Source organism: Lissotriton vulgaris, chromosome 4_1 (assembly GCF_964263255.1).
Source record: "Lissotriton vulgaris chromosome 4_1, aLisVul1.2, whole genome shotgun sequence".
In the NCBI taxonomy this organism is placed as follows: Eukaryota; Metazoa; Chordata; class Amphibia; order Caudata; family Salamandridae; genus Lissotriton; species Lissotriton vulgaris.
Window position 1 is genome coordinate 1,807,061,434 of NC_141691.1, and position 21,581 is coordinate 1,807,083,014.

General features: G+C 42.0%; 1 protein-coding gene across 1 annotated transcript in view; it reads left to right on the forward strand.

The window, feature by feature from the left end:
- LOC147724585 (fibrocystin-L-like) overlaps positions 1 to 21,581 on the forward strand; it is a 505,554-nt gene that overhangs the window by 171,904 nt on the left and 312,069 nt on the right. Inside the window, exons 32-35 of the mRNA XM_086918064.1 lie at positions 443 to 564; positions 9,535 to 9,667; positions 13,453 to 13,645; positions 16,187 to 16,329. Of these exons, the coding sequence (XP_086774190.1) occupies positions 443 to 564; positions 9,535 to 9,667; positions 13,453 to 13,645; positions 16,187 to 16,329 (591 nt within the window). The remainder of the gene's footprint in view (positions 1 to 442; positions 565 to 9,534; positions 9,668 to 13,452; positions 13,646 to 16,186; positions 16,330 to 21,581) is intronic.

Genomic DNA, 21,581 nt, shown 5'->3' on the forward strand with positions numbered 1-21,581 from the left:
GGAATATAACTGTGATACCAATCATTAACATATTTTGACAAACATTTAATACGTTATAATATAAGTAGTTAAATGAAACTAAGCAATGAATAATAAATGCATTTACAATTAAAAATAACATTTTCCAAAGCAAATATTTTTATAAATAGTTTTTCAGTTATAGTGTTATTTATCTCATTTACGAATTAATTATCATGGTTCACCTGATGTTAACTGCCACTTCTGGCATTTCTACACCTTTGTCACAACAGCAGAGAATGTATAGGGTAAATGGTGAGTTAGTATGCATTGGAAGTGTTTCTGTGATATATATTATGTTTTATAAGATGCAGATAAATAAAGTATATGAAAATGATCATTCATTCACTTTTGTAAACCATGCATTGTGCCCCAGCCTAAGCATGTGATAACCATTAAATCATTTACCTAATTTTGTATTTAGGGGGAACTCTGTTGACCATTACCGGTAGTAACTTTAATAAACAATCCCAGGTGTTTGTGGAGGGAAACACATGTGATGTTAAAAGAACAACTCCAACTGAAATACAGTGCAGAACTCCACCTGTAAGTGAATCATGTTTTCTACAGTTCAATCACACATTTGTACTTTTTCGTGATGCATAAATGTATTATGTTATGTTATAGTAAAAAATAATGTATCAGTGAAATTTAGTATTTAACTATAACAAATATTTGTTTGTGTTTTTTCGCTCGAATGCATAGCTCGATGACTTTCTCAGTGTTTTGCATGGAAGTAATATGGTTTAATAAACGTTACTACCCATTGACATTGAGTATGCAACAGCCACTGCTTTCCATATTCTTTATATCTGTTTCTAGAGCTTTTTAATATAGCTTGACAGGGGTTTTTATTTTCATCTATTCAGTCATCTGTAAATTACTCTTAATTGTGAATTCTGATCTTGAGAATGCCCAATTTCCTTAAATTCTCACATGTTATTTTGTGTATATAGACTCATGCAGTAGCAAATATTAAGAACAGAGGTCCTGAAGAAAGCCTAGGGCATTTTTACCCTGTTGGCTGAAACATGTTGGCCTTGATAATTGCAGTTATTTGTTAACACTGCTTCTTGCACTGTTCAGATTTTAGATTAGTGTGTGAGGCGATATTCGTAATAAACTCAATTTTTCTCCTCACAACTCTATTTTAAACATCACACACTTTTGTTTGTTTGCACTGCACTTAATTCCCTTGTGGTCATGGATTTATATGATGCATAATCTGTCCTTCTTTTCTATGGGGCTCTTGTTTCAATCCCATTGAGCGAATCCCCTTTTTTTGGAGGTTAGTCTCTATGATCAAGAGACACATAATCCAGATGGGTGGATAACCAGATGATAAGATTTGCTCAATGATTTCCTCCTTTTCGCTATTCTCCTGTTTCTTCACTTTTCTTTTTTCTGCTTGCTTTTTTGGAGTATTTTTGAGGCACTTGGCGGCATTGCATAACTCAGACCCCCAGTTCAGTTGGGTATTGTTAATGCCCAATCAGAGTCTATATCATTGAAGGAAGTTACCCGAATCTGGCCACCTGGGTCAGTCGCAACCACCTCTCTGCCTTTCAAGAAATGAAGAGTTGGGAAGACAGTGGAGAATATGAACAAAGTGGTATATATATTTATATATATATATATATGCGGATATATCTTTCCTTTGTGTTGCATATATATATATATATATTTATATGTATATATATATGTATATGTATATATATATATATATGTATATGTATGGCTATATATATATATATATATGTAGATATATATATATATATATATATATATATATATATATATATATATATATATATATATATATATATATATATATATATATTAAACAAAAGGGTGTGCCATTTGCTTGGAATGCACAAACAAAATGACAAGCCGGACTCCTGTATATTTTGAAAGCGTCCTTTAATCCAGCAGATCAGCATTTCTGAATTCCCATTAAAAACGCCTGACGCGTTTCGAAGCTAACTTGCTTCTTGTTCACGGGCTGGCATGCAAATGAGGCAGTGATTATGAGCTGGAGCAGTCAGTCATTATTATTACTTTTTGCCGCCCCCTGGTGGGCTGCTCAGGTGCATACTGGAAAAGCATTCTAGAACTTCGAGTTCCTGCTCGTGTGTTTTCTCCCTCTGGTGGGGTCTGCCTGCTTTTTTGCATCCATTTCATTACTTTTGTTTCTCACCCTCCAGTGTGTATTGGGATAAAGACGGACCCATTCAGCTGTTCTTTCTTGTCATTCTGCCCTTGGAGTCAGCTTCTTTCTCTTGGGTACAAGAGAAAAGCAAGCACAATTTTCTAGACCCTTCTCAGGTCTCCGACAGGATGTTCTGTCCACTTCTAATCTTACACAGGTCCAGTTGTGTTCTGAGGGTAATGTGAATGCCACATTATAGAGGAGGCGAATGGGTTTAGATTAGTGGACAGGAAGATGTGGCGCTCAAGCGTGTGTGATTCTGAATAAGTCTTTCGATATAACAGTTTCACAGGGCAACCAGTTCAGGGGAAAACAAACCCAGACAACAAACAACCTCTGCACTAGTATAGGGAGGCCTATACCAAACATATAAGAACCAAGTCCTGTGCACACGTTCATAGAATAGTAGTTCTGAAGTCAGAACTCAACATGAGAATCTATGTTCATTCGAAGCAATGAATGTAAAACTCCAGGTATTGTATGTAGAAAAGATTTATAAGTCAATCTTGATCAGTACATTCAACAGTAGCCAGCCGACACGTGTTTCGTCACACCGTATGGCAGATGTGACTCATCAGGGCTGTGATGTTGTATTGTAATTGGAGATCGCAATTGCGGTGTAGTCTTCAGAGACCGGCTGCGAGTGCAGTGGAAATGGTGGAAAGACCGTAACCTGCTCGACGTGTATAGACCCACATGGGGTATTATGGACGGGTACGTCCAAAACCAGACGCAGGAATCTCTAAGTATGATCGGAGAACCGCACGATCAGTGCGGGAAGTTACCAGGCAAGGCTCCAGGTCGCAGAACCAGTCGAGTTAAAGTTCTGAGAGGTTAACCTGCCTATCTCTGCAGTATTTCCTGTGTTCCCTACAGCAAACAATCCCACAATGTCCCTCTCTAACTAAACCCAAGATCGCAGAACATTTTCTCCTGTGCAGAGCTTGTGCACACACCATAGAGGTGTGGCCCTTGGAAATTAGCAACCTTTCCTCCTTGGTCACTCTAAGTCAGTTCTGGGGGCTGCTCCTCTCCCACTGTTATTCGAGACCCACATTAGTAAATGGCCTGGGACAGGTGTCCGCTAACATTTGCCTGCAACAAGGTAGGCCTTTTTAAAACTCCTGGATACAGCCCACTAGCCATCCTGTCAAGGGAACAACAACACTTCCCTTTACCAACGCCCCTAGTCCTGCTCTAAAAGCAGTATTTACAGCTACCAGGTAGGAGTTGGAGTTCATGCAAATTGTTCTTCAGGAAGACGCGTAGGGCAGGAAAAAAGTAACTTTCTTAAAGTACCTTTTCCCTAAATGTGATGTTACAATTTATTTGGATTTTGAACAACTATTAAAAAGAGTTATTGAATCATATTTCTAGCTGATTCCTAAATGAAAATAGCATTGACCAACATAATAGAGTTCTCCTATGGAACAGCTAGCCTGGCTACAGTTGAGATAACTATAGATGGTGTAAGTACATGTTTAACATTCAACATTTGCATGTCCTACTTTGAACCATGCACATTTCTTATGGGTTATTCCAACAGGTCGAACTGTCAGTTCAAAGCTACAACAGCCATGATACAGATGGTAGGCCTACAGTCATGTTTGCACTGTCACCGTAGTTAGTGGCACAATGGGTGCTGCAGTCTACTAGTGGTATTTAACATAGAGCCTCAGGGTATACTTGTACCATATACTGGAGACTTATAAGTAATTTATATATGCCAGTTAGTGGTATGTCAATTTCATCATGTTGAAAGGAGAAACACAGGCACTTTATCCCAGGTTAGCAGGGTTAAAGTGCACAGAGTTCCACAACCAGCAAAAATAGGCAAGACAAAAATCTGGGGAAAATCACGTAAAATATGGTCAATTCCAACACCCGCCAAAACCAGGCAGGAGGTTGAATGCTTGCTCTGACTGGAATATCAGTTGTCTTACTGGTTGACTAAATCATTTACACATAACCCAGATCTGTTTTCCAGTTTCATATTTGGAGGATAATAGCGTGTTTTTTTCTCAATGCCACATAGAGTAACCATAGTAACTGTATTTGTCTCTTCACATCTTCCCGGTAAATCTCGATCAGTCTAAACTGGCTATTCATAAATTACTTATTCAATTCAAAACACAGTGGTCAGGCCTTGCTGATGAGGCACAGATATGTGAGTCCCTCAACCCTTGTGTCTCTTCATTGTCTTACATCCACCTTCATATCAAGCAAACGTCCCTGTGTTTTGCCCATTGGGCAATCTATAGAGGTAGACATTTATTTTTCATTGATCAATTTTAGCTGTACCATCATACCTGTTTCCTGAGGTCTGAGGAATCTCAAATGTTTTTAATCGCAGACAAAGAGATCATGGGGGTGAGGATGAGCGTTCACTGTTGATTACTCCCTGCTTTCGTCCCACAACCAAATTAATCAAAGTGTATAAGTGGTGTGTGTTACACCTGGCTTCCTTGACATGGCTTCCCCTGTCTTTTTGCCTTTAATGCCTGTATTTTTGAGTGTGTGCTGAACTTCGTCTTTGCTGGTTTGTGTACTCTGGGCACTTTACCTCTGCTGATCAGTGCTAAAGTACAAGTGCCCCCTGTGTAAATTGTGATTATGATTGGTTATCCATGATTGGCATACTTGAGTTACTGGTAAGTCCCTAGTAAAGTGCACTGTGTGTGCCCAGGGCATGTAAATCAAATGGTATTGGTGGGTCTGCTGCACTGGTTGTGCCACGCACATGAGTAGGCCTGTAAAATTGTTTCTGGCCTGCCATTGCTGTGTGTGTGAGTGCAGTTTTAAACTGTCATGTCAACCTGGCAAGTTCACCCATTTGCCAGGCCCAAATATTTCCTTCTTCTTACATGTAAGGCAACCCAAACGTAGGCCCAATGTAGCCCCATGTGCATGGTGCTGTGTATGTGAAAGGTGGGACAAGTCCTGGTGTGTTTAACCTGTCCTATTAGTGAAATACTGCCAATGCCATTTTCACTATTGTAAGGACTAGCTCTTTCACAGGTTATCATTGGTGCTGACTTGTAACCTCTTACAAGCGTAACTTGAAATTGGGAAAAGATAGAGATTTAGAATTTGGGTTCCCTGAAAAAAATACATCTTTTAGTGAATTGGTTTTTAAATTCTGTGTTTGAAAATGCCACTTTTAGAAAGTGAGCATTATCTTGCTTTACCATCCTGTGCCCCTGCCTGTGGAATCAATGTCTAAGTTAGCTGGGTTGTTGATGCATTCACTGTTGACAGTCTCACAAAGGGAGCTGAGGTATTCCTTGCATAGCCTGATAACAGGCTGATGGGCCTTCCATGAGCTTGAGTGGTGGGAGGAGTTGCCACTGACGCCTGAATAGGGCAGTCCCTGGCCACTCAGAATGCTCCCTGTGGTGTGTCTAGAGCCAAAGTATGTATTTAAACAACAGTGGTCCCTTTGGGGGAATTTTACAAGAATAAATATAGAGTCAATCGTAGATATATTTTTTTGGACATACCCAGCCGGGCAGAGGTCTAATATTTACTTAAAGATAGATATAAGAGATGTTACACAACAATTCACAAATTGGGGCACAAGCCTGCACCCTACTCAACACATGTGCAGCAAACAATCATTTGACAAGACTGGAACATAAGGGCTTGTAGGCAAAGAGCATGAGGTTTACAGTACCAGTGATTACACAGTGACAAGGTACAGCAAAGTATAACAGAACACCTTTACAATAGTAGTACACATAAGATTTAGAGCTTGTATAAGGTGTTATAAGAAGTTGACAGCGTTTCGGTCCGTTATCTTGATACACGGATCATCATCAGGACATGAATAATATGCCTAATATGTGTAGCCTCAGATGCCTGGCGAGAGAGAGAGAGGGGAAAAGGGGACAAAGTCCAAGGGGGTTAAGAGTAGTGAGGGAATATCAAAGCACGATTCAACCAGGGGGGCATTGGCCGTTTTACACCTTAGTCTGCATTGAGAGATACGTAGGCGAATCTTCTGTGTTGTCTGGTCTATGTAAATCGTATTACAGGGACAAAAAATAGCATATATCACATTGCATGTTTTACAATTGTTGAAACTGGTAAGTTCATTCCTACGGTCCTTGTATATAAATTCCTTGCATTCAATGATGAATTCACACGCCACACAGTTGCCGCACTTTGCGTGGCCCTTAAGAGGAGTGAAGGACCAAATGTCATGCAAGGTAGGATTAGGACTGGGATTGTGGGATATAGGTAGAGCTGCGCGGACCGGATGATCTTTAATAATCTTGCCAAAGTAGGGCAAGGTATAATTTTGTGGACAGCAAAGACGTTTCTTTGAGGAATGCCTACTTCAAAGACCAAAAGGGGTATAAGTATTGGACCTAAAAACCCACATCTTTAGGACACTTCTGGACTGAGGCCATGCCAAGAAGAACAGCTGAAACGCTGTCAGGGCGGGTCCTGCCCATTTGCTGTGTGTTGCTTTCCTGGGTTGACCTGCAGTTGATGCTTCTGTCTGTGGGCAGTGAAAGAATTGGACTTTGCTTTCTTGTATCCTGCTTTTCCAAGTTTCTCCAAGGGTGTGAGCATGCTTGCCTCCTGTTGGAAGTCTCAGGGCCAGCAAAGACGTCATCTGCAGCATCTCTGAACTCCACAGCTGCAAATTCTGACCCACCAAGTGTGTGCCAATTCCAGTTCTGGGCCCTTGGAGTTGGTTCTGCTGCTTCAAGACTCTTGCAAATCCACGCATCATCATTTTAGTGCCACAAGCATGCCATGCAGTTGAAAAACCAAAGTATCACCACAGTGTGGCTTAAAAATGTACACTGCTCCTGCTCACTGTCCGGAGAACCGCTGCTGCCTGAGTCCAGAGCATAAGTCTCCGATGTCCAAGACCCACACTCTGACATCGACGCAGGCCCTGCTGTGCGGGTGAAAGTATTGTCACGTTCCTTGTCTGCGGGAGTATAAATCGGTGCAGTGCCTGTTTCGCCACCGTATTGACCTGCAGTGGCTAGGTTTTCTCACACATCGCACCTGTGTGCCACATTTCCAATGCATTGCCCCCACCCCTGAAAGGAGTCATCTCTGGAAATTGACGCATTGCTTCTGCTTGCAGTAAGGAATCAACACAATACTTCTACTGCGTACAGCACAACTGATGCATCCATTCCCCTGGGACTCAAGAACCAATGTATCACTTCCTCCTTTGCAGTTGTATTTTGTCTTGGAATTTGATGCATCAAAGGTGCTTTGTGCTAAAATGAATGCATCGATAGAGTTCTGTGGACAGAACTGCTTAAACCTTTTGAAAGTAATTTTTACGTTATGTATGTTGGATTTTTGTCATTTTGATCTTGTTTGGTTTAGATAACGATTGGTTATGTTTCTATGCTGGTGTGGTGTCCATTTGCAGCGTTTTCACTGGGGCTGTGTGCTGTATGTACAAATGCTATACACATTGTCTCGGGGATAGGCATGACTGCTCGTGCCAAGCTACCAAGGGGGTTAGGAAGGGTTATCTTGGGTGTGTTACTCCCTTACCATGACTAGAAGGAAGGATCCCTACTTGGACAGGGTGCATAAGACTACCAACTAGTGACCCCCATTTCTAGCATTGTGACTCCATGATTGTACTCTCAGTAATTCCATTATTCTGGCATAGTGTCCCCAAGCATGTCAAGCTGAATGAAAGCGATACATTTACCAAACAACAAAGGTGCACCTTAAACACGGGTAAGATACACCTTTTACAGCTTTTTCGCCTCTTAATCCAACTGGTTCTCTGTGCAGTGCCTTTTTACTTTTAAGTTGTGCTACGTACTTTCTTGAAATAAAGTATGAATAAAAATAATGTAGCCTTACTCATGCATCAAAAAAGCCTAAATCGAGCCTCTAATTTGTCCCTGTTGATTTTAGACCCTGTGAAACTGGCAAAATCCATGCTCAGTCTACAGTGCACAGCATCATGTTCTCTCTATATGGTCTTTCCTATTCCTTGTATTTTTAACTATTATCTTCTATTCTCGCAATCTCAAACATGAATTTACTTTTAATTAATTCAGGAAAAATAGGCTATCAGACATTTTATATAATGTATTATCAGCATGTTTCACTCTACATGGTAGTATCATATATTTGTTTACAAGGAGTCACCACTTACAGAGATGCAAAATAAATATGCTGAACCAGAAAACATATTCATGAAATGAGTATGTGTTGTTGTGTGCAATGAGTATACCTTGAGTGTGATACAATAATGACAACTATATTGATGTATGATATTGAAGCTGCACACAAAACAAGGGTGCTTTGCTATTTTTAGCAGTTTTAGGAAGCAACATAATAGAAAAATCCATGAATTACGGTCTTACCATTGGTCAAAGGTAAAGTAATCCAGTGACCCACTGCAGTAAACTCAGTGCATCTTCCATGTAAGACCACGGTACACCTTAGATGTACCTTTCATTAGTTTCCATTTTATGGAGGCTTTTGATATGTTTTTCTGGCATTTTGACATTAGAGGCCAGATTTACAAAGCCCTTGTGTTTCCAATGCACCACACAAGGAAGCACAAGGCAACACAAGGGCTTGAGTGGGATTTACCAAGCAGTGGAAAGCCACCTTGCAAGGCTCTGCATGGCTTAGTAAATCTGGAGTAATGCAAGGCCGAGCAAGCCACTGCCTAGAGTTACACTGCCCTGAGAAGGTGCTCCATGGGTGGATGCGGGGTTGTTCCGATGCATCCACCAATGGCTTTTGGCGCATTCCCAGATTTACTAAGACCGGGAATGCACCAAAATGGTACACCTTCCCAGGTGAGGCATAATGAGGAGAAATATCTATAGTTCTCCTCGTTTTTATCCTCTTTCTACTTGAGTTGCATTTTGAAGAGCGCCTAGAAAGAAGAAAAACACTTCAGAGGATTCTGTCTGTGCACGAAGCCGTCCCTTCCTCCACAACAATATTCTGCCTGTAATGCAGGCACCCTCGCACTATGTGCAAGTGTGCCGTGTTAGCCCTAGGTTGCACTCAGTGTGCCCGCACACGGAGAGAGCAGGAACGACTCCTATCTTAGTACATATGGCGCAGGCCTGCTCTCTCCCTGCCACGCAATGCAGCTCAGCAAGTTGTCTTGCTGCTTTGCATGACCTCTTAGTAAACCTGCCTCAACATCTGTAGATGCCCACCTGTAAAATACTCAAGATATTATTTCTTGCTCTTTCAGAAAAAAAAGAAATTGAGCTATATCGGCAAAATGCCTTCTTTCTTATGGATTATAAATGCAAAATAGCCACAATCTGTTTTCTCTTTTGCAGGGACACTCAGGATTTGCCGAGGTAGAAGTTTTGGTCAATGAACTGAGTGTTATTTTAACAGGCCATTTTAGCTACATATCTACAGGTACTCTAGTAATCACAGGTGTAACTCCAACTACAAGCAGTGTCTTAGGTAAGACTTTATGCATAAAGAGTCGAAATAAGAATATATAGTTGTGTGTTTTGAAGAAGTTGTTTGTAAAAATGCCTGATTCAAACATATTTATTGGTTTCATATATTTCCACCCCTTGTTGTCAATACATGTTTACTGAATCCATTGTCTACAAAAAAAAACACTTATACAGTGTCAGAGAACACAGGACTCTTGCTCTGGATTTGGCAAAGCAGGGCCTCTATGGCTTGAATTCTGAGGTCTGGTAAGTGAATGGTAACCACCTCAGACTTAGACATGACACATGCAATCTCACGTCAGAGTGCTTGGTGCCATCAATAGGTGCTTCAAAAATTAAAAGGACAGTTGAGTAGGAAGACTTTAATCGGTGTGTGAAACATAGCTATACATAGTCAGACAGTCATAATCCTTTAATTCGATTTATCAGAAAATAAATCATAATGGTACAATAATTACGCAACACAGACAATACAATCATTTAATAACAGTAAACTGCAACCGGCTAAAAACAAAATAAGCAAAATGCATTACAAATCTTGTAAGAATAATTAATACAATCCCCAGCAATAGAATCAGCTAAAAACATATTACATTAGGTAAAACTCTTGTTGAAAAAGTAATAACACACTTAGATCAGGGCTATTAAATGTTCATTGTAAGCCTCAGTTAGGAACGCGTCTTTTAAAAAACCTGTAACAGAAAAACAAACATGCTCAGTAGGGCGTAATTGTAAGAAAATAAGGGCTATTCTTGATATGAAGATGAATCAGACTGACAAGGAACCAAACACCCAGCATTATGTCATCCTCTCGGGACCTCAAGTAAAAACTGTAACATACTTAACCTAAACCTAGTTAGTTGGGAATGGGTGTTAATGGTGTGGGCCATAACCAGGTAAGCCTCCGGTGTGTAGAGTGGATTTCACAAGCGCATGTGTGAGGACAGTAGGTTTCACTATTTGCGTAGGCTCCCTCAGAGCTTGTGTTAGGGCATAACAGCTAATCTTCATACACTCCAGGTCTCCTCTAGTGATCCGATTGGGGTTGTAAAGTAGGCCGGGATTTCAAAGGGGGCAAACTATCTTATTTACATAGGTCAACCATTTGATCGGATAAGCCACATTCAACTTCAAACAATCCATTATGATGACCTTGTTGAGGGATGAGCCACTGAGTAGCCTAACCAATAGCCATCTCAGAAGAAGGCGAAGGGTGAGGACATTGGAGAAATAACCCATACCAAGTTCTTCCTGGGCTATGTAAGACGTGTGGACTGAGGGAGGGCCAAAAGACATCTAGAGAAAGAGGTCTCTAATGCTTGTAAGACAGAGGTATACTCAGAACCTAAAATGTCACTCCCATAAGCCGCAGCAGAGAGGCACTTAGATTGAAAAGTTTTAGTGGGAAGTGTCTTATTACCCAGTCTGGTGGCAAAGTCACGGATAGCCAAGATAGAACTGGCCATGGAATATTTCTTAATAGTTAAAGCGGTAGACCAGGAACCCTTTTGATCAAACTGTACCCCTTGGTACAGAAACGTAGACACTTTTGTAATTTCATTACCAGCAATGAAGTGGTGACAGGATTTGGTGGATTTTGGACCAGTCACAAAAAGAGACTTTACCAAATTTATTGACAGGTCCAGAGACATCTTATCTTCAAAGGAGTGCAGTAGATGTTTTAAACCAACGGATGCACGGCTAGCAGAACCACATCATTAGCATAGAGGAGAGCCGGAATGGGCCTACGCCCGCTGTGGGCAAATCTCTGGCAAACCAGCGAAGGACAGATTTTAGCTGATGATATATAAGGTGAATAAAAAGGGTCTAGGATACAGCCTTGTCTCATGCCCCTTCATACATCAAAACTCATGGTATACTAGCCATTCATTCCATATCTTATAAAGGCACACATGTTGTCATGTAGATCTCTTAAAAAAGGAAAATGTCAGTATGCACACTAATTGGGATCAGCAGAGCCCAAAGTATGGCTCTGTTGACTCGGTTGAATGCAGAAGTGAGATTCATGAAGCCCATGTGTAAGTTTCCCTGCTTTGCTGCCACACATTTATTGAAGATATACATTTAAACATTGGTTGAGGGTACTTTGTTCACACCTAAAACCATACTGTACATCAAAGATTATCCTATTGCTTTCAGCCCAAAAGGTAAGTTTAGTGAGAACCACCCACACAATGACCGTGAGTACTGAGTCAATTAACGAAATTGGGCGATAACATCTGGGGTCCCCTTTATCTCATGTGTTAAAAATTGACATAATAACAGATTATGACAATGAGCTAGGCAGGCTTTTTCTTACTACTTCAATAGGAACCTTTGTGAACATGGGGCCCAAAGGTTGGGTTCCAGCAAACACAAATTGGCAAGTACCCTGTCTGAACCTCTTGCCTTAATCTTGGCTAAGCCAATAAATGCTTCATGTATTTAACCCCTCTGGTGCTTAGGACGGCCCCTGGCCATCATACGTCATGGTGGGCATGTGTGGATGACGGCCGGTGGTCGCCCAAACCCAGCCCGCTCATTAATTCTCCCGCATAGCGAGAGAATTATCGCTGCTCGCTAGGGGTTAATTAAGCGAAATACAATATTAAAGAAACCAACAAGGTGTACCATATCTGGCTCAGAAGTGGCCCAGAAATTGGAATTATAGACCCATAACAAAGTAATTGACCCAACTATTGGATGAAATATAGGAACAAACAATATCCCCTTTGCCCAAGTCAAACACAATACAATTCCAGATTTCCCAGAAAAGGGTATTCTGAGAAAGGGCAAAAGTCTGAAAAGCATCCTTTTGCAAGGCCCTGTTCCTGTCCTGCATGGCTTTTCTCTAAAGTTGCCGACAGGATGCAAGCAAGTCTCTGTCCCTTGAGTGAGTTCTAAGAGACTTTTCTACATCCCTGTGCGATCTGGAGCACCTGTTGTCAAACCATTGAGGATGGCAAGGGAAGAATTACAAATGTGGGTCTTTAGGGAGGAACTCATTGAACAACGGATAACACCAACTGTAGCAAGTATATCCGCATCAGTGGATCCCTCCCCAAGGCACGTGTCAGTTCAACATTGATGTATTTTTTATTATTCCAATACCAGGTGAACCAATTTACCTCTGGCCTTGAGATAGTATTAGCTGTCTCACCAGCTTCATTTTCCCCAAAAATGTCAAAATAAAATGCAGATATGTACATGCAGGGGCTTTCTGTCACAACTCTTTATCAATTGGCCTTTCAAGTGTCATTCCCGTTTTACTTCTATCCACCACAACATGCATCAAGGAGCAGTGGGAAAGCCCACTGCATTCATTTGCTGTTTTGCATTTGAGTGACGGCATTTAAAGAAGAGGGCAATTGACTCGTAGCCTTTTGGAGCAGTGTTCCCATCCCCTTCACCTGGGACACCACTTTGCTAGACTTGTAATGGGGACCTGAGTCTCTGGACTGCCTTGAGCTTTAGTGGTCCTCCCAATGAGTTGACACCCTTTGGATAAACTGGTGTTAGAAGAATGTATAGGGGGCAGAGTGGAGAAATGCATGGCAGTCTTGACTGGGCTGGTTGCTGGCATTCCTATGAGCTCTCTGACCAATGGAAGGTAACTATTCCTGCAGCCCTGGACTTTGACATACTACAATTTTACAAAAGATAACAGTATCATAAACTTTAAGGTAGGCTTGCTAATTTGCAACACATATTATCAGTTGTCATTGAAATTGATGGGTGATTTCTTTTATGCAGGTTAAATTAATGTATTTTTTTATACTCATTCAGGAAACACAACCCTAACATTGGTTGGGTCCAACTTTGGAATTGCGGCCGTTGATACCATAGTACACATTGGTTCACGTCTTTGTCCTACAGTCGAAAATAATTCTACTTATGTTGTCTGCATTTTGCCAAGTCTCCCACCGGGGGTGTACCCTGTTCAGCTGCAAGTTGGAAACGTGGGTTTTGCTTCATTCAGGTATGAACTCTGGCTTTTTGTCCATGGACTGCATGTATTTAATTAACTACATAATGGTTTCTTTGAGGCTTTTTGAGAATTTATATAGGTAGGTTCCTAACTAGTGATGACTAGCATTAGGTAGTGGCATGCAAAATTCATTTAATTTGCTTTCGCATAATTATGCAAAATTATGGGATAGTTACACAGAATGTAAATTGGTCTTTTAGTGATGTATTTGAGTGCAAAATGCGTTCTTGCATCAGTTTTTGACCCAATGAAAATTTGCAATAAATAAAATTGCTGTGGACAATAATACCTTGCATTCTGGTTGTTTGTGTTGTTTATGTGTTCCCATGCAATAATGTTGTTGTGAATAGTGGCATAATTACAGGCCTAATAGTATAATTTCATGTTACAAGCCATTACACACATATTCTACACATCCCAAATTCTACACATCCCAAATTATCTTGGGGTAGTGGGGATCCCCTTATGTTAATGTAGAACTCAAATGTGTGCGCACACCCACAAGCATGTGATCTTGTGGGTGTTACCAAATATTTTCTCTGATCGTTGTCCCATCCAAAAGAGTTGGGGACGTGCTGCTTTTGAAGGTAGCAGTATATCTGTTTCCAAGTTGGCAGTACCAGAATGTATGGCAAAATAAAATCTGGATTGATGAGCTTCAAATGCATGAACCTGGAAAATAAAGAACTCTGCTTGAGAGGGTTCCTCGATCTATGCAGATTGTGGGGAGGGGGAGAGGTGCTCAGTGTGCTTTTTTCTGAGGATAATATCTGTTTTTCACTACAGGGGGTATTCAGAGAGTGGACATTGTATATTTCCAAAGGTGGGGGCTTGTGACTGCTCTCTGTAGTCTTTGGCTGCTAGGGTTCCAGCTACTTTACTGTGGTTCTGTGCCTGCACTGCTTGAGCCCCCATTGGGTGCGAGTCTGATATATCAGCAGGTGGGGGCTGCTCACTGACCCTCAGAACATTCAGAGTTATCCTTCAAGCTTCTTCAGTGTCCACAATTTATAGTATTTCTTGTAGGTGCCTCATATTCTTCTACTTTTGATTTGTGAGCGTTAAATGTAAATAGATTTTGGTGTGATTTAGAGTTTAGTAGAGATGGTACTCCATTGCAACAGCAACGGTATACCCTCTTCATCAAATCTAGGTCTGTCCGCCTGCCCAGTTTTTTGAGTCCAGCCAATGAAGTAAACCTTACTCCAATAGTCTGATGAAGAAAACACATTTTTCTGTCAACCCTACATAGGGTGGACAGCGTAATGTGTATTTTGTTCTGTGCATCACCACCAGGAACACAAAAAAAATAATGACCTCCCACAAATCCATGGAAGAAACCTATCATGGTGTCTGGGCCATTTGTCTTTTTATGTTTCAAAAACAAACTCCCTCTTTGGGAGTTTGCTTCTGAAAAATAAAAAAACTCTGAAATGTCAAGAGATATCCCTGACCCAGCAGACACCTCTCAGTTTGGTGGGCAGAGTAAAGACAGTAGTGGGCGCTAAGTTCTCCACCACTCTGTCTTGATTTACTCCATTCACCACACCCTAAATCAGAACTTATATCTTTTTTTTTACTTTCTGTCAATTTCTAGTTAGGTGTGCCTTACTTCCTTGGTCGATACTTGATTGGAGTCCTCTTTTTCTGAGTTCTTACCCTGGATTCACCTCTATCCTTTCATCTTCTTTTTCTCTTGGCCCTTTTACCTATATTCTTCCTATTTATTCTCACTACAAAGATCACTAAATTATTGCTTTACAATCTCCTTAAAACATTTACGAAATACATTTGTGTGGGATAAGCCCAAACAAATAAGATGATCCTAATGTTTGAATAGAATATTCCTGTTCAGGGAAGGCCCCATGCCAGACATGCACTGAACAAATTATGCCATGCTATGTGGATTGTTGTAGCTCTTTCTTTTTCGTGCATAGTACAGCTGCTGACCAGGTAGGTAAGAACGGTGGGGCCGGGAGGAGGGTTATTTCGAGAGACGACCTTGAGGGTATATTAAATACATTTTTAGTTTTTCCTTGTGGTCGTCTCTCGAATCCCCTGCCATCAGGCACCACCGCCTCACCACTCTTACCAGCACGGGCCGCGGCTGGCATGGTATAACCTTAAAAGATAGGAGATGCACATCACCACATTATTTGGCTGTTCCTTCAGTTTACTTTTTGCTAGTTTGGCTGTGAATAGTTTTAATAAATTACAGCCTATAGTGTTACAAGCCATTTACATTTTCACTGACATATGAGTTAGAGGTACTTCTCAGTTCTATGTATAGAATTAATTCTATGGGCACAGTCGAGGCAAACTCATGAATGCTCTGATGACAAGACTTACTTGTCATCCTCTCCACAGTGACATTCTGGATCATTATGCACAGAGAAGTAGATGGCTCATAAACATGGCAGTTTAATGCAACACAATGAAAAGTCATGCTTTCACATGTCACAAAAGCACAAGGCACAAGCTAATATGATTGTGGTTTCATCCTAAAAACCACTCGTTTTTCCTTTTCCTCAGGACCCCTGCTCAAGCAAATATTACATACATTTTGGAGGTGACCAGTGTCTCCCCTCAGCGTGGATCAGTGTATGGTGGCACCAAAATCACTATAACTGGTTCTGGTTTCAGCACAGACGACGAAGACAATCAAGTATTGCTAGGTACGTTATTTTTGTCATTTTCAGATTCATGGTTCACAGTAAATTTTCTGTTATACCAGGTCCTCATCTGAAATATCAGTAGAAGGAGAGAGTACCTGACGGTCTGTACCTCAACCACGTCTCAATGGAGAAATTCTCTGGCCTAGACTACAATGGATACTTTGGCACTCATTGGAAGGTTTTAAAATGTGCACATGTGTCCAACTTACTCAGCAGGAAAATGACACAGGAAAGGTCAGAATTCCTTTTCTGTTTTACGCATTGATGGTCTGGTATGGCTTGTCGGCCATTCGGAGTACCCAGATGTTCACAGTTACCAGTTAACCCATAGGATCCAGCCCGAAAGCCTTTTCTGCATACTTCGTACTATGAAGGCTTCAAACGCTGCATGCACCACAGGATGCAGACTGTCCTGCTATCCCATAGGAAACAATAGTTAAAATGTCTTGAGAGGAACAGGGATACTAACCCTTGGATTTTAGGACTGATTATGTCTTTGACTTAAGCAGAGTCCCAGAGAATGAGATTTTATTTTGTCTAAAGACAGATTTCAACTGGTTTAGGCAGAGATGCCCCTCCATGTACCAGTCTTTCATACTTAACTGATGATGTGATGTTGATACACATTTACTCTTTTACAAAACGCTGCCATGAAACATCTATTCAGAATTATATCTCCCCATGTCATATTGCACATTCATTAATTTCATTATTTCTGTTTATTATTTGAGAGGTATTCAATTTATCCTCAAATAGACACGCACACACTGGAAACCCTGGTAAAAAATCAACTAAAGTTACTCATGACAACAACATTATAAGTAGCTTAACTGGGAATTAATACCAGAAATGGCATCAACTACCTACATTTCTGATCATAATATTTGGATCACTCGTATTACAACTAAACCAATGTTAACAATGACTAATATTTTGTACCAACAAAATTGAAATTGACCATGGTCCATGCTACATATGCCTTTGATTTATTAGATGCTAAATATATTAGACATTATGGAGACATGGCTTTCGTACTTCTCAGCTCCTGATATATCATTAATGTTAGAAATCACCAAACGAGAAAGACTAAGAACAAATGAAAAACTCCAACAACCCCAATAAGGTACTCAAAGTGTAAAGAACAGAAAATATATATATGTGGAGGAAGAATCTACTGAAAAACCCTTAGGGTTAATAAAATTGTCGTCACCTTCTAAGTAGTGGCATGCTTCATCATAGGGCTGCTGACCAACACTCAAGGTGGAGCACATGTTTTTTGTTGAAAGTGTATTTCATGAAAGGGATCCCAAATTCAGAGAAAGAAATATTACATAAAACTGTGTAAGTGGATGCCTCCATCCTTATTTATTCTGGGCCACCATTGACAGAATCAAAAGATTTTAAGATGGGTATATCGGAGATACTATGTCTCCATTACCCTATCTGCTGGTATCAACATGTTTCAGACTCTTACAACCACCCTAACGGGTCACAGGCCTTATTCAGGATACAGATCCCTTATTTTAGGCGTAATTCCTCCTCATCAATTATACTAAGTGGTTGGGATACATTTTTGGCAATACTTGCCAGAGGGTGCTAATTGGCATGGATGGGAAAGGTGGCTCCTTGGCGAAAGTGTGACTACAGGAGGACATTCCCATTCTGACCCTGAGTTAGGAGCATCAATTGTGAAACTTGGGTACACGTCCTAAGTGTGTCCACAAATAGGCAAGTATTGCCAAAAATGTATCCCTACCACTTAATATAACTTACTAAGAGGGATTGCGACTAAAATAAGGGATCTGTATCCTGAAGAAGGCCGGTAACCTGTAAGGCCGATTGTAAGAGACTGAAACATGTTGATACTGGCGGATAGGGTAATGGAGCCAATATTTCTCTGATATACCTATCTAAAAATCTTTTAATCAAAATAAATAAGGATAGGGACATCCACTTAGGCAGTTTTATAAAATCTTCCTTTCTCTGCATTTGGGATCCCTTTCATGAAAAACTATTTCAACAAAAAAAATGCACTCCTCCCTGAGTGTTTGTCTGCGCCAGGATGTGGGCCCTATGATGAAGCATGGCACTACCTAGTGGGTGAGGGCAATTTTAATAACCCTATGGGTTTTTCAATAGGTTCTTCCTCCACATATATATATAAATTCTGTTCTTTACACTCTGACTACCTTATTGGGATTGTTGGAGTTTTACATTTGATCTTAGTCCTTCTCCTTTGGTGAGTTCTAGAATTCGTTTTTTGAAAGCAAGGGAAGGCTCAATCTCTAGGTACCTCTATTTTGTGTTTGATGTATCATTAATGTTGCCAGGCACGTTTTTTTCTGAATAATTGTTGAAAAGATTCACTAGAGAGTAATCCACAAGTGGAGGGGTAGCAGTGGTCTATAAAAATCAAATCTTGCCTTCTTTTTCTCCATCTTTATTGATATATTTAGTTAGATGGCATCATATACCTAAGTGTCAGTACACTTTTCAATTATAGTGGAAAAATAAGGTAAGAAATCGATTTAAACATAGAAGAATATTAACTGAGTGCATCTACAATACAAAAAAGATGGGAACTGCCAGGCAAGGTTTCAGAGAAATGGTATTCTTTGGGTTTAGCTTTTTGATGAGGCTTATTGTCACTACTGCACACACTCCTGAAATAGCCCGTTGTGGCCCCTACACAGTCAAATACTCATCACACAATACAAACCATAAACCATACTGCGTGCAGAAAGGGGCAGTAACCCCCCTTCGGACTTAATTTGATGGGCTATCCTTTGGGTTTTGTATCAGCCCACTGCATATTGCATGTGGTTACATTAACAATTGCCTCCAGCCACTAGTGTGGTGGGTGAGTAGACAAAATAAATACTAGTTCCACATAAAAGTCAATTTGGAACATCTGTGAGTCCAAGCATATCTTGGAAAACAAGTGAAGACACAGGAATGCATGTGCAACACCCTTCCCTATATACTGTTGCTCCTGCTTCTCTTCGAACAGTGGATGAAGCAGTCTTGTGCTCAGTGATTCACAAGAGCGACAGCACAGTTTTCATGACTATCCAAAATGGCCTACAGAAATGTGCACTGTATGAGCCTGGCAATCTGCATGTCTCTGGGCTAATATGGAATGTTCTTGGCACCGAGACCGCCCTCATCGCCGCCACCGATGACATCCGAGCCCTGATGGACAACGGAGAAACAGCGGCCCTCATCCTCCTAGACCTCTCCGCGGCATTCGACACTGTCTGCCACCGCACCCTAGTACAGCGCCTCAGCAACGTCGGAATCCAGGACAAGGCGCTGGAATGGATCATCTCCTTCCTCGACGGAAGAACACAGAGAGTCCGTCTATCACCGTACAAGTCAGAGGCCACCGAAGTCATCTGCGGCGTCCCTCAAGGATCCTCTCTGAGCCCCACCCTCTTCAACGTCTACATGAGCCCCCTCGCGGCCATCGCACACGCCAGCACAACCTCAACATAATCTCCTACGCCGACGACACCCAGCTGAGCCTCTCCCTGACCAACGACCCCGCCGCCGCCAGAGCCAACCTGCACGAAGGGATGAAAGAGGTAGCCGAGTGGATGACGACCAGCCGCCTGAAACTGAACTCGGACAAGACGGAGGTCCTCATCCTGGGCTCCTCACCCTCCGCCTGGGACGACTCCTGGTGGCCTCCCGCCCTGGGCACCGCACCCAAACCGACAGACCATGCACGCAACCTGGGCTTCATCCTGGACTCCTCCCTCTCCATGACCAGGCAAGTCAACAACGTCTCATCGGCATGCTTCAACATCCTTCGCATGCTACGGAAGATCTTCTGGTGGATCCCCACCGAGACCAGGAAGACCGTCACCCAGGCCCTCGTCACCAGCCGACTGGACTACGGCAACGCCCTCTATGCCGGTACCACCGCCAAGCTCCAGAAGAGACTCCAGCGGATCCAGAACGCCTCAGCCAGACTCATCCTCGACATCCCACGAACCAGCCACATCTCCGGACATCTGAGAGACCTTCACTGGCTCCCCGTCAACAAAAGAATCACCTTCCGCCTCCTCACCCACGCACACAAAGCCCTACACGACCAAGGCCCGAGCTACCTCAACAGCCGAGTCAACTTCTACGCTCCCAAACGCCACCTCCGATCAGCCAACCACGCCCTCGCCGACGTCCCCCGCATCCGAAGAGCGACTACAGGAGGAAGGTCCTTCTCCTACCTGGCCGCCAAGACCTGGAACTCCCTCCCGACCGACCTGCGCCTGACCCAAGACCACCTCTCCTTCAGGAAGAAGCTGAAGACCTGGCTGTTCGAGCAGTAGCGGCACCCCCCCCCCCCCCCCCCCCAGTGCCTTGAGACCCTACGGGTATGTAGCGCGCTCTATAAATGTCATTGATTGATTGATTGGCACCAGAGCAGTACAACAGCTACTGAATCAGGTCAGCTATTCCACAATCTTCCTCTGTCTGCCACCCTTTGGAATGCTATTGAGGCCAAACATACTTTGAAATGACATTAAGGCAATAGGAACATCCAAGTGCCAAGTGCCTCATAGGCCCCCACCACAATATCTTCCTCCTGCTTATGTTCATGCAGAGTAGGAAGCTCTCTTAGGTGCAGTCACTCTTAACAATGGCAATCCAGCTTTGGCCACTATTGCAAAATGGTCACCTGACACGTTCACTATGAGAACATTGTGAGAGCCTAGTAAAGTCCATGTATGGCAACCATTTTGAAATGAATAGGAAGCCAGGTGTTGAAAAACGAGGCATTAGTTGTGAGGGCTGCACAAGTAATGGGTCAACATCTGTCCTTCATTGGGAACCAACTACCCCATTGTAGCACTTGACTCACAGAGGGTAGCTTAACAGAGCAGTCCAAGGTTTACTCAAGGAAGGTGGTGTGGGCTAGTAATCACATTTGATAGATAAGCGGAAATCACACTCAATAATTGATTGTCCAGTCTGTGCTTTTCTTTATAAAAAAGGAAAAGTACAATTAGTACACACACACTATTCAACACTATGCAACAATTTACAAATATGCATAAGCTGATGGAAATACGTCTTGACATTGCATAAACCTTCACACCGCTCTCGCAGGAGGGGGTACAGTACCACCACTCGCATGTATGAACATCATCTTGCCCCCAAATGCCACGTGTTGATGCTAACTTGGAATGAGGGCCCTTACCACTGGCACCAAGCAAGAGCCCACCACATAATTTCAACAAGCATTTTGT